Genomic DNA, 15,077 nt, shown 5'->3' with positions numbered 1-15,077 from the left:
CATAAGGAAAGAAAGTAAAACATGCCTGTCAAGGAAAGAAACAAAACATGCTTTCACTATATTCTTATTTTTTAATATCACTAGCACACTTCAGGCTCCAGTTCACAAACCATGAGAAAGGATTGAAATAATCATTTCAAAGCTTTCTTTAATTTTCTTAAATGTTTTATTTTGAATCCAAAAGAATAAGACTTGAGAGAAGTATGAATTGAATCCAAAGAAATCAAATTGTGTTCCTACTAATGATGATTTTGTTTCATCACAGAACACTCTACATTCCAAAAAATGAAATATTTTTGTGATAACCACTTGAGAGCCTCATTTGAAATGGTGTACGATTGCTGATTTATTATTTAAACCTCTGGAATGGAAGGAAGGCACATGGAACCATGGATTAAAATTTGGTGGACTTTTCCAATGATCCCACAGTACCATCCTCTAAGGAATGCCCTGAGGAAAAGTAAAAATTTCCACTCATGTTTGACCCTTGGCAATTTTCGGATAGCCCTTTCTACAGTCCAATTATAGATCACTTATATGTGTAAATATTAACTAAATCTTTTGATTTATACAAAATGATTCCCTAAAACTTTATTATTGTAGTCTCTTCCACATCTGCTGATGATGGTGTATGAAAGGCCCCTTTATTCTCTAGTTTTACAGACATTTTTAATATGCATATCAACATGAGAATGTATAGGGATACAGTTATAAAACTATAACTCCCTTGAACATAGCAGGAAAAGATAAACTTCACCCTGCCCTGCACTACCCTTCTTCCCATCTGTAAGTCCATTCTATTTTGTTAACACCATGCTGGCATAGTCTGAATATAATCTCCCCAGTCCACAAGTGTGTTCAGTCTTCTATGTCTACAGTGCACTCCCATTTCATTCTAGACTCAGACAGTAAACCTAGGAAACATTTCCACACTACTGATGACTTCCAGTTTCAAGGCAGCTCACAGTCTCTTTCTCCTTAGCCTCATTACACTCTTTTACTCCATCCTGAGGAGACAAAATGTAAGTGTAGAAAGAAAAACACCAAATATAAGACTCAGCTAGACTCTCTGAGCTTTCTCCCCAGTTAGTGCAACCAGCTAATATGTGAGGTTTATTAACAGAAGACCAATTCAGCTAAGACTTAAAAATGGACTCCCAAAATGTTGTCTATCCACAAGGTAGGTATTATTTTGGTCTTCATCTTCATTTTGCTTCATTTTTCAACTTATAAAGAATCTCAAATTTTTACAAAAGGGAGCTTCTTCAGTTACTTCTACTTCACCAATTTTTCTCTTTCTTGAGAACATTCTTGAGTATAGTGGGCATTGATAATACCTTTCCTTATTAATATAATGTAATATATGTTTCACTTATTATCATCTTATGTTGAGTACCTATAAATATTTCTATGTACTTGTAAATATTTCATTACAATCAGCTAGATTGTATGTTCTTTTTGAATATGTTCTTTTCTACTTATTTATGTTCTACACAGGATTTAAGATAGTTGGTAAGCTGATTGTTTGAGAAAAAAGCAGTATTATCCACTTGGAATTTAAATGTAACTGACACAGAGTTGTAAGCACTTTATTTATTTGATAGGGATGAGAAATAAAGTATCCTTAATAATTAAAAATTCACACATTAAATTATTCTTCTTTTAGCAGATCTTTAAAAAATTTACTGACGTGTATTCAGCTTTCCTCATTCACACAGAGTTCCTAAAATGATACCATTATTAGAGATGGCACAGAATAGGAACTTCTAAGACTGCTGATCAAAACAAAGAAAATTTAACCAAAGTGGTCTGAGAAAACAACGCTGAGAGGAGACAACATTAGAGCTAGGAAAATAGTGCTTATCATGAAATTCCAAAGGGTCAAAAAGCACGAAAATAAGGAAAAGTAAGTAATAACAGCTACAGAATTTAGACAAGCATCACGAGTAAAAAATGGGATCCCGTACTGTAACAGTTCCATACTCGGGTTAGACACACAGGGAATGTGCTAGAACTGTCCTATTTGTGGGAATGAGCATGTGTCTAAGAACTGCAACAGCTGTCCAGTATCTATTCCAGCTTGCAACTTAGGAGTTTTTTTAAAAAGTATTCTTTTCTTTTTTGGTAGGATTGAAACATCAAGAACTAATTTAGTATTTTGGATGGGCTCAAAAGACAATGTCATTAGCTAGAAAGGTGGTCTTTGCTCCCACTCACTTTATAGAATTTAGTGGTTCCTACTGCTAATATAATTACTATATATAGTGAGGCAAGAGTAGTTCTCCCTCAGCTTTGTGGAAGATGGGTTCTAGGGCCCCCAAGATACCAAAACCTGCAGATGCTTGTCTCGTGTAAAATGGCATAATGTTTACATATAACTAATGCATATCCTCCCGTATATTTTAAATCAACTCTAAATTATTTATAATAAAGTGCTCAGGCATGGTGGTGGCATACCTATAATCTCAGCACTCCAGAGGATGAGGCAGGAGGAATATGAGTTTGAACCAGCCTGGACAAATTAGCAAATTCAAGGCCAGGTCTACATAGTGAGACCCTGCCTTACAACAAAACAGCTGTTTTTGCCAGGTGTGGTACTGCATGCCAGGAGTAGAGAGGCTGAGGCAGGACTGTTGTGAGTTTGAGGGCAACCTGAGCTACTCTGTCTCAAGAAACAAGCAATAGTGTACTTTATCTTATTTTCCAGGGAGATAATGTGTTCATTTCTCACATGGAAGTCAACAATGGCAATCTTGTGTGCCTGAGCAAACCCTGCTTTGCCAGACACACTTCCTCATTTCTGGTGGAGGTGGCTACAGGAAGTATGCTATAGATTTCAGGGGAAATCTTTCCTATCAGGTGATAGATGTGGCCAGTGCCACTCTTTGTTCTCTCTGAAATGTGACTGTGATAGTTGGGGCTAAATAATAAACTTGAATGACTTAAAAACTCTCAGAAAGCCTGTATGTTGTTAGGCTATTGGATAAATGAAGTAACCTGAATCACTAAACTTTAATATGTGATAAACATAAAAACTGATATAAATCAAGATAGAGGTTTCTATTGTTTATAACCAAATATAATCCTGACTCAGTGATTTTATGGAAACAAATATGAGAAAGCTTTCAATGAAAGATTTTATAAAAGAAATTAGTATTTATTGCATACCTACTAGTTGGGAAGAACTCTAAGGATGCAAACATCCAAAGTTAAGTAAGACTAATTTCTTGCCTTCAACAGTTAGTAATATTTAAAGCAATAGTCTCTATCAACTCTCTATATATAAAGTTAATAGAGTACTAGCAAATTGAGTAAGTGTTGAGAGGGCTAGAATTTAAAAAATGAAGAAGAATATACAGAATTAAACTTAGGCAAGTAAAGCTTTCCAGGGAGTGACTTAGAAAAAAATCAGTTGGTAGAAAAGTGAAGGACCTGTGGCCAGCCCTCCTCAGCTGCTTTTCGGACCTGGTCTCCCTGCAGTCTTACTGTGTGTTCCATGAAGCATCATGGGAAATGGGACAACTGAGCAGAAAAAGTGAAAGAGCAACTAGAAAGGAAAAAGAAAAGCTCTAAGGCTTTGGCTGAATTTGACGAAGAAATGAATGAGAACTGGAAGCAAGAACCAGAAAATTACAGGGAGAAATTATTAAGTGGAAATAAGAGCTCATACAAAAAAACCAGAAGAAAAGAAGGAATCTAGTAGAAATCATTCTGAATATGAGGAAAATTAGAGGAAAAAAAGTAGAAAAAGAATCATTCACATAAATCTTCTGAAAGCTCCATGTCAAAGACTGAATCAGATAGTAAGGATAGTTTTAAAAAGAAATGTCAAGGAATGCAACTGAAAAAGAAAAAAGTAATTAAAGGACTTAACAAAAAAAGAAAGATCCTGAAAACAAACCTTTATCATCTGGGTCCTTGCTAGAATCAGCTCATATTGAAGAAGTATGAACAAAAAAGAAAAGCAACGAAGAATGAGAAAAAGCAACAGAAAAACCAAAAAAGAAAAAAAAAAGAAAAACAAAGAAGACAACTAGCTTAAGTCCTGATTCACCATAATGTTAACAAAAAACACGATTCCTTTACGAAGAAAGTGCAATGTCTAAGGAAACCACAACTGTGGAATTTATCATATATTTACTAAAATGCATGAATTATCTTGGACTAGTTGTTCCCAGACTAGTCAGCAGTCACTCAGATGCCGCTGTGTGAAAGGGCCATAATTGCTACCTGCTGCTTGAACATCTGCTTTTCTTCTCCGATGCATGATAACCCCAGGAGATAATACACTGCAGCCATACTAGTGGTTAAGATATTTGGGAATAAAGCTAGTATTTTTTTCCAGAAGTATCTAATGATAAACCAACAGAAATTGAATCTTAATTCATTTTTAAGATGTAATAAAAAATGACCAGATGACTGTAAATTTTTAAAGTAGGCATTACTTTAATATTTTGAAATCTCTACTCTGTAGATAAATGTTTTTACCTTCCTCTCCTCCGCGTATATTTTTATTTACCTCAGGAAGGAGCTTTTAGGGCGGAGGCAGGAGTGGTTTTCCATCTCTTTAGCTAGCAGAATAATATGCCTTAAATCTTCACACAGCCTACTTCTGTGGACACAGTAGCCATGCTTCCTGTGGAGATCAGAGCTGGGTAGCAGCAGTCTTGCCCTTTACTGTGCTTAATGACATCCTTGGACTTTGCCATATGCTGCTGAGTGAACCAGAGAAACAGCAAGCATGAGATAGCCCCAAAGCTCTGGGTTTACCTCCACATCAATAACTGAATGGTTTTTAGAATTACACTCTTTGGGCGACTATTATAATTCTATAAACTGTGTCCTGTATTAAATTGTTTCCCTGTAAACTGACAACAGGTATACAGCACACATGCGATGCTGTGCCACTGTTCTGCTGGAGCATGCAGCTCCCAGTGACCCTAAGCCCATCACCAGTAAAGAACTAAAGAAACAGAGCTTAAAATAAAAGATGAATTAATTTTTGACTATACTTCAGCTTTGGAGAATTATTTCATATAGATACTGGCACTGTAACATCTAGAAAGGGGTGTCATGGTGGATTAACTAGTGGTCAACTTGTAACACACCAGGTGAACTGAGTCTGTGTGATTCTGGGTGTGGAGGGCCCACCTGAGGATTGGTGTCAACATCATAAAAAGAGAACTAGAGAAGATGGTGAGCTGTTGATTCTCCTGGAGAAGCTTGTTGTTCTCACTTTCCTGAGATGAACTTGGCTTTATCTTTGGAAGCTTGGGACCTCTTTGTTGCTGAGGATGGCTGAGGTTCACTTTGGAGAGATCTGGTCCTTACTCTGAGCATCACTTTTTGGCTCCAGAAGGGAAGATGGAGTGTTGTTGACTCTCCTGGAGAAGTCTGTTCCGCTGGCTTTCCTAATATGAACCCAGCCGTTCATCATTGGAGAAGCTCTGGATCTCACTGTTGCTGATGATGGGTGTTGCTCTTTCCAGGGGAGTGCCGGTCATTACTCTGAGTGTTGTTTCCGGGCTCCAGTGTGTATCTCTCAGCCTGCTGGCACAGATCCTTCATACAACTGACCTAGACTTTCTAGCTTCCACCACTGATCTTTGGGCCTTCCCAGTGCTTATCTGTGAAATAGACTTGAGACTCTTGGCTTCGAGTTAGGGCATTGCCATGGGCTCCAGGTCTTCTACCGGCTAGTGCAGAACACTTATTTAGGTTTTCAGCTAGATCCTTTAGTGTGTGGACAGATCTGCACTCTTCTGCATTTGACTCTTTAGCTGAATATTATAAAGTAATTCTATAAATTGTGTCCTGTATTAAATGGTTTTCCTTGTAAACTCTGACAACAGGTATAACATCACAAACGCAATGCTATGCCACTGTTCTGCTGGACCATGCAGCTCCCAATGATCCTAAGCTGATTATCAGCAAAAAGAGGTTAAAATAAAAGATGTATTTGAGGGTGGGATAAATTGGGGAGAGAGTTGTTAGCTACTCAGGATGAGTAGGGAGTATTTGAAAGTGAAATACTTGTGGATTTTTGTTTCCATTTCCTTTATTGGGATCCTTCTTCCAATGTTGGTTCCTGAAATCTGATTGACTCGCTGACTGTCTTCAATCTTAACCTTGGGTTTCCCCTGTCTTTTGCTAATGGGTGAGAATATGGGTGGGGACCTTACCCAAAGGTAGTTTAGGCTTAAGGATTAATAATTAAGAAAAGGGAAGTGTACAATTCTTATGAATTGTTAGGCTGCAGTATTCAGCTTTTTAAATTCTTTACTCTTGCTGTTTCAAGTTTATTGTTTAATGGTATTTTTGCCAAATAGCATGTAAAAGGCAGGTTTTGATTTTTTGTTTTATAAACAAGTTGAGTGTTACATAATGTTACTGCCAGAATCTTAGTAAATAAATACAATGTTTAAAAAATACTAATAGGTAGAAAAATGACAAGATTACAGGCCTTTTGATGTTTATATTGAATAGAAAAAGCAAAAATGAGGGAGATATTTGCCAAAAACTAACAAATGTATTTATTCATTTCATTAGAACAGAAAGCCTAAGAATAATGAAACAACAGTTATAAAAGTGGCAGGAAAGAAATATGTAAGGCCTTGAAAGCACACCGGAGGACACTGCATTTATTTGTAAGGTACATTTATGTAGGTAACATGAACTAGGGAAAATACTTGTAGAAAGCCATACGATGGGATATTGTTTGGATAACTATCTTAGCATAAACTGAAGCCAATAGTAGTCCAGCTGGAAGTTTCCTGCAATTGACCTAGAACAAGGGGAGAGGGAAAGATGGAAAGTGGTAATCAACATGGAGAAGGAATCTTCAGGTCTTAGGGTTACTGTGTAAGGGCAGAAAAAAGAGTCAAAATGAGACCAAATTACCTACCTAACAACTGGAAATTTCAAGAGAAATGATAAATTTTCTACTAAAATTGCCTGAATAGCTTAGAAACACACACACACACACAAACTTCTGAAGGTCACTTGCATCTATTTGAATACTATGCTAGGAAAACAGGCACTTTTACTTAGGAAGAAAATTCCTTTCCATTGTCTTTGGTAAACACTTGATAATGTTAGAACTTAGTACCTGATGACTTACTCTCCTTTGATCAAGGCTCTTTGACTTCAAGCTTCATACCCACCAACATGTGATTCTTACAAACTCTAACAGGGGAAAAACAAACAGTTGGGTGAACTCTCCACTTCAGGCTTTTGGATATTTTACTTCTTGGTAAGTGATCAGTATTTTGATACTCCTGTAGTAATAACAGGAAATGATCTGTTAAAATCTGGATCTCCAGCTACAGATGAGTGCCAGTGTACAGAGGAGAGGTAGTCTCCGAACAAAGTCTATAAAAACAGTTTGGACAATTATTACTAAGACCACAGGCAGAGATCAATAATATGCACTCAATACTGGATAAGTGAATGCACAGAAAAACATTTTAGACTTATGGTCATTGCTGCATTACTTCAGAGAAAAGCTATTGCTATAAACTTGGTAATTTTGACTGAGATAGCAAATGTTAGAACTACAATTATACCATTAAAATACCATTCCCTTAAATAAAAATTTACACAGGAAAGTTTAATAAGTAGGCAGAACAATTCTAAATTAGTTTAATTGTAAGTCTGCTTCTTTGCAAAATAGTTGATTCTATTCACCAGAAAAGACACACAATGGTGTTAGAGATAGTTGTGGAATAGAGTATTTTCACACAAAACTAAAAAATAGATTGCTTACAAGTATTAAAAATAACTATTTATATGAAACTGCCATGGATTATAACACTTAAGATTTATAATATGAAGTTTTTCAATAAATTAGGCTTAAATTTTTCCTGTTAATAAATATTATCATGGAAAATTAATAACCTAATCACCAAGGCTTCATCAACTTCCACTTTGCAAGGCTTTCTGGGTACAAGGGAAAAAACAGTCCTAACAGACCTTGTCATGGGGAACGTCCATGTAGAACGCTGGTAAACAGTCTTACATAGTAAAAATTTCCCAATGTCATACTTCAAGGAGTCATAGCAAAAGTCAGGAATACCAGAACTATCTGGGTAAAAGATAATCTTGCTTAAAAGATCTACAAAGCAAAAATGTTCTCACACAACCATAATTACAGAAATTATATTTCATAATATTTTAATGTAATATACTTTGAAAATCCATCTTAAAAAGTGAGTTACCTAGCTAAAACTAATAACTGAGAATTAATTAAAATAATAAACTGGTATTTTTCTAATTAAGAATTTTATAGCAATAATAATTTCCTAAAACAAATAGAAATAGGTAAATTAAATAAATTACATATATTTTATCCTGTAATAATAGTCATAATGACTAGAAGAACAGAAGGCAGTATCTAAAATTACCTTTCAAGATTCATCTGTTTTAATCATTGAACACTTTCAAACAAGAATAAATGTATAAAACATCACTTGGCTCTGAATATACAAATCATGTTACTCAAATTATAGTAATATAAAAACAATGACACTCTGGATTCAACAATAGGCTTAAAATGTGAAAAACTGGCTGATACATCAAATAGTCTTTCAAAATTATACCTTTTTACAATGTCTCCTTCAGCTTTACCTCTATCTTTCTGAGTAAGATTAAATTCTCTTTCTGCTCTACACTCCTTTAAATTCATGAAAGATCTTAGACTTTCAAGCTCATGATTTGATTGGTTAAAGACCTATTATTTTCCTAGTACACTGTAAACAACTGGAAAGCAAACTGTTCATCAGATTTATCTTGGTTTCCTTATTACATCTAATTTAATTTCCAAAATCTAGGCATAAACATATCAGTTGAATCAGTAAGTCCTTGTAAACTTGAGTATTTATTAGTGTTCCATGACTTTATAACTTAAAACTCCAATTTTATAGTTTCTTGTGACACTATTTCCTGACATAATAAACTGATCTATGCCTACATTACTAGGGAGATCAAAATTTTTAATTTTATAACCATAGTTTGTCCAGTACTAAAAAGCATTTACTTGCAAATGAATCAGTGAATTTTCTGTCACTGTGTTATTAACTGTCAACAACAGCTTTTCCAATTTTAGAATTTTATTCTCAGGTCCCATACAATAAAAAATATAAATAGTTCACATCTGGTATCTTTAAGCAATTCCTATTTGAAAGAGATAAAGTACATATTTTTAAATCAGCTTTATTGAGGTATAATATACACTAAGCTGCACATAAAATATACAATTTCATGAGTTTTGGCACATATGTACAGCTGTGAAACCATTGTTATCATCAGGATAATGAACACTCATCATTCACCAAAGTAGTCCATTTCATTTTTCTACTCCTATCTTACAGAATCACTGCTCCACTTTGTCACTTTAGATGTCTATGTTTTCTGGAATTTATTTAAAAATGGAATCATATGTATGTACTCTATAAAACTTCTTTCTCTGAATTATTTTGTGAATTCATCCATATTTCTGCACATATAGTTCAATCATTTTTATTGCTGAGTAATATTTCATTATATGAATATATTTCAATTTCTTTATACATTCTGCTGATCCAGATTTGAGGTGCTTCCAGAAAATTTTGAGATATCAACTGAACATCTAAAATCTGAAAATCCAAAATCTGAAATGCTCAAAAATCTGACATTTTAAGCACTCATGTTATGCCACAAACAATTCTATATATGACTTCACGTGCTATATCACAGTTGAAATGTAGACACACTAAAAATACTACATAAAATTACCTGTATACAAAGTGCATAAAATATAAATGAGTGTTTAGAAACCCCAAAATAAAGGCCTCTAAATATCCCATGTATACGTTAAGTATTTCAAAATCCAAAAACCCAAAGCACTTCGGAGTCTAAACATTATGAATAAAAGATACTAAACTTATACTACAAGTAAGTTGCTATGAACATTCATGAACAAATTTTTATATGGACATATGCTCGGTTTACGTTAGCAAATGTAAAGGAATAGAATGGCTGGGTCACAGCATACTTGTAAAGGTAAGTATTCAAATCTTTCACTCATTTTTTAATTCTTTTCTTTTTACTGCTGAGTTGTAGAAGTTCTCTGTATGTTTTGGATACAAATCTGTCAAATACAAAGTGGGCTGAAAGTCATGATCTTGCACATACTAAGTGATTGCTTTACTACTGAGCTGTACCAATATAATATGCATTTTTTAAATGAAATGTGGGTTAGGCATGTTCTTTATGGGTATGGTGCACACTTAATATGCATAAGGTCCTGAGTTTGATCTCCAGCACCATGCAGACACAAAAGTGAATACAACTGCTTTAGAAAACTCTGCTTTGTTAATACAACACTTAGTCGGTCTGCATTTAAAATTATCCTTGTAATAAAAAGCATTATCTCAATAATTCTCAGCTATAAAATTTTCTCAACCCTAGTAAGACTGTTAGTCTGCTGACATGTGAAAAATATAAAAAGAGTGTAAAAGTAAAAAACAGACTAGTTTTCTCAACACTTTTCTTCATTCTTTCTTTTTAGGAGTCTCTTGTCAAACTCCTACTAGTAGGAGATAAACAATAGGATCACATAATGAATGGTTAGTCTTTCTCCTCTTTTCTCTTAAGCAAGCTTTAATTAAGCAGAACATTATTTTGAATAATGTTCTTATACTTTCTGAGAAATAGATTTCTTTGAAACTAAGACCCTGCTGTTCACAGCACTATTAGGCATCAATCCCTAGTTTGTATTTCTATTCTCATTTCCTTGAGTCTCTCCATTTTCTTTAGTTCCCCTCTTTATGTTTTCCTTCCATTCTTTCTTTCATAATGCCCCACATTCCACATCTACCCTACTGAATTTGGTGATTTCAAATTTGCTTTGACTACTAACTTTTGCTGGCCCTATAAATCAACTACTCGTTTTTACTTCAAAGGGAACAAAACAGGGCTGGGGATACAGCTGAGTGGCCTAAGCACCTGCCTGGCATGCACTAGGTCATGAGTTTGATTCCCAGAACAGAGAGAGAGACAGGCAGACAGAGACAGACACAGAGAGAGAGAGAGAGAGAGACAGACAGAGAGACAGAGACAGAGACACAGAGAGACAAGAGAAAGAAGAGAGACAGAAAAAAAGAGACAGAGACAGAGACAGAAAGAGAGAAATAGGGAGACAGAGGGAGGAGAGAGAGGGGGGAGAGAGAGAAGAAAGAGGGGAGAGAGACAAAGACAGAACAAAACAAAAATAATAAAACTTTCTGAAGCTCATAAAAGAGCAAAATTTTTGATAGTGAAAAATTCAATCTTTTTTCAACAGTATCTAAGTAAATAATACTATGCAGAATAAAAGAAAAGACTATGTATACTTAGCAATGCATGAATCACCAAGCAATCTTCTCCAAAGAGTGAATGGGAGGAAGTTCTGTGGTCCAGTAACTATCCCCTCAAAGGTAATAGACATAGAAGGGAAAAATACATGAAACCAACTACCGATTTTAAACCATTCATTTTAAATCTTTATAAAGAGTAATTTCGTACATTTATAAATGTTCACAGGCTATGTTATACCCAAGCAATGCTAAGATTTCAAAGACGAATTTGAAACTAACTCTGTCACTATAACTGAGATAAACCACAGGTGATACAACAATAGCCAACATGATATCATCAGGATACACACAACCCTAGGGTTGTTAAGTTTCTTGTGGACATAAATATGAGACAATTAATTATATACCTGCAATCAGATGGCTTCTTATCAGACAATATTAAGTTCAACTGAAAAGATCAAATATTTAAAAAGATACAACATTCAGAAACAATATAAAGCAAAATAAACCAGACACATTAATGTTAATTGTAACATTAATTCTCTTATACAAGAAACATAACATATAAAAGAGCAAATAAAATAAAAGACAGATAATAGAAAAAGGAAAATAGATTTTTTGCAAAAGGTAAAGGGCCAAGAGATGGATGGGAGACAAGGTAGAAGGGGGAATATAATTATGTACTATGAACATGTACCTATAAAAAATACTAAAAAAACCCTCTGTGTACATTTTGAAATTTTCAGTTTAACTAGTTTTCAAATACAAGAAAATATGATTGGCTTCATATTTCTTTTAGTAATATAAAATGTGTAAGCTTTATTATATGTTAGGAAAGCAGAGACAGTATGACCCAAAAATGATTTATTTATCAAAGCAAAATACTTTTAAACATACATAAAACTGCAAAACAACTGATTTTTTTCAATAAAGATATCTTTATGGGATTATATCAATATGTAATAGCACGACAAAAAACATATTTAATCATTTTTACACCATTTTAAAATCACCTTATTGAACGATACATCGTAAAATCAATAGTTGTACACCTAGGAAATTTACCAATAGAGCTCTCTTCCACTGGTGTATATATTTTAATCTGTCTCATGTGGGTGTCTCTTCCATTTTGGTGATTGGCTAGAACAGCAATCTGTATCATGAATGTGCGAGTTGGCTTCTTATGATTATCAGTTAAGGGAACGTGAATCCAGCCACTTGGTTCCACCAATTCAAGTTGCTGACAAGAAAAGAAAGTTAGATTATGCTTTTGCCCAAAATATAATGTATAATAATGAATGTACTCTAAAGTTAAATTATAATTAACATTTTGTTCACTTAGGAGATGACAGTGTGATAATAACCATTATAAAAATAGATGCATGAATCACAGTGCTAACAGAAAACTATATTAGCTAGCCATAGAAAGAAAGTACATGCTTTAGTATCTTTAGAAATGTAACAAATTTTGCATAGGTTAAAAAAATACAATTTTATAAATATGATATATTTATAACAGATATCCAATGTGGAAAATAATAGCAACATGCTGCTATTGCGCATAAAAAAAATAAGCAATATATTTCTGATTTTCTATGTTCAAAATACTAAATGCTATTAAATGAAAAATACTAGCCCTTTTGTCTGCTACACAGGCTTGAATGCAAGTTCAATACCTTATTAACTAATTGAGCTTAGTCATATTATTTAATCATTATAAGCCTGAATTATATAATTCATTTTAATAACATTTCAAAAATGGGATTATCACCTACTTCCTATGGATATTGAAAACAACAAAAGAAATAGTGTATAATATCTGACATACAGAAGTATTCAATATTTTTAAAATCCAAAGATATAAATTAAGTAACGAAAGCACTTAAAATACGAAGGCACTTCATGTCATTTTAATCATTACCTGAAATAAAGAGAAAATAATCATCATCAGTTCTGAAATGCTTTAATTAGTTCTTTTTCCAAGGTGTTTTACACAGACATGTAGGTCCTTTATAGATCAGGAACACAGATTTTGAAAACATAAATGCGAATGTGATTCTTAGAAGATGATGATGTGATGTGAGCGCTTTACCAAATGGGGAAGTTTCCAGATACTTTCTTTCTAAGGTATTGAATGAAGGTTTCTTAACAGTGCATACACAGACCCTTTACAGACTCACAGCTCTTGAAAACATGAATCAGGATATAGTTCCTTTTTAAATTAAACTTATGTTTTAACTGATACATAAAAATGCAAAACATGTACATTTTAATGGGGCTCCACATGATGTTCTGATACTCTTACACATTGTTTACCAGGTTAAATTTATCTCTTCAAATATTTAGCTCTTCATATGGGAAAAACATTCAAAATTCTTTCTTCTTTTTGGTTGCAATGGATAGTCACCGTACTGTGCAACAGCACATTACAACTTCTTACCCTATCTAACAGCTACTTAGTGCCTACTGGTCAACCTCTCTCCATCTCTCTCTCCCTCGAGTTCTCAGGCCTCAGGTTACCACTATCTCAGGCTCAGTTCTGTGTGATTGATTTTTTTAGATTCCACATATAAGTGAGATCATACAGTACTTGTATAGTTCTGTGTTTGGCTTATTTCACTTACATAGTAGCCTCCAGTTCCATCCAGGTTGTTGCAAATGCAAAAGATTTCACTCTTTGGTTGTTTGCAGTCCATGAATATTGTGACTAGTGCTACAATAAGCACAGGAGTATAGTGTTCTCTTTGACATTAATGACTTGGATTCATATTCAGGGACAGGACTGTTGGATCATATTCTAGTTCTATTTTGAAGTTTCTAAAGAACCTTTATATTTTTTCCATAATGGATAATTTACATTCCCACAGTGTGCAAGAGGATTCCCTTTTTTCCACACCCTTACCAACACTTGTTATCTTTTGTCTTTTTTTTTTTTTTTTTAGTAATGCTAGGGATCAAACACAAGGCCTTATTATCCTAAACACATGCTCTACTACTGAAATACATCTCAAAGCCCAATTTTTTCTCATAGATGGTAGCAAATTTTAACAAGATAATTACCTTACTGAGGCTCTGATATGCATTTTTCTCGTAATTTGTGATATTAAAGATTTTTCATATAGCCATTATTCATTGATACATCTTATTTTGAGAAACGCTTATTTAGATCTATTTCCTGTTTTTTCATAAGATTATTAGAGTTTCTTTGCTCTTCCATCGTTTGAAGTCCTCATATATTCTGGACATTAACCTCTCACATCTAGTGTGCAAATATTTTCTCCCTTTCTGTAGGGTTTCTCTTCACTTCAATGGTTACTTTCTTTGCTATAGGGAAGCTTTTTAGTTTGATGCAATCTAATTTGTCTATAGTTACTTTTCTTTGATGTGCTTTTGAAGTTATGTCCAAAATAAGCTTTGCCTATTGCACTGTCCTAAATTTTAATGAGCTTACACTGTTTCTCTGAAGGAGCTCCTGTTTCTTTGGAATAAGCATATGCATTAATTAGTTATTTTCCTTAGAATGTAATTTGTCGCCCCCACAAAATATCAACTTGCTCAGTTTGTGGTAAAGCATTTGCCTAACATGCAAAGATCCTAAATTTTATCCTCGGAACTGCAAAATAAGTACATAAATAAATGAATACACTTGGTGGTAAGTAAAAAAATAAGAAGTTGATAAAATCATTAACTTTTTCAAGTCATTGAGATGGAGTAGGCTGAAGTACATTAGATAGTACCTAAGTT

General features: G+C 34.0%; 1 protein-coding gene across 3 annotated transcripts in view; it reads right to left on the bottom strand.

Annotated features, from left to right (window-relative positions):
- Positions 1 to 9,194: 9,194 nt before the first annotated feature.
- Anapc10 (anaphase promoting complex subunit 10) overlaps positions 9,195 to 15,077 on the bottom strand; it is an 82,958-nt gene continuing 77,075 nt past the window's right edge. For 2 of the 3 annotated variants that reach the window (XM_003476845.5, XM_013140778.3), the window contains exon 5: positions 9,195 to 12,573. In XM_003476845.5, the coding sequence (XP_003476893.1) occupies positions 12,343 to 12,573 (231 nt within the window). In that variant the 3' untranslated portion in view covers positions 9,195 to 12,342. The remainder of the gene's footprint in view (positions 12,574 to 15,077) is intronic. The other variant, XR_010051482.1, reaches the window with a different exon arrangement.

Source organism: Cavia porcellus, unplaced genomic scaffold (assembly GCF_034190915.1).
Source record: "Cavia porcellus strain 051 isolate PalLab524CR breed Dunkin Hartley unplaced genomic scaffold, mCavPor4.1 scaffold_14, whole genome shotgun sequence".
Taxonomy (NCBI): Eukaryota; Metazoa; Chordata; class Mammalia; order Rodentia; family Caviidae; genus Cavia; species Cavia porcellus.
The sequence above is the reverse complement of the archived record's forward strand: the minus strand, read 5'-3'. Positions and strand labels throughout refer to the sequence as shown.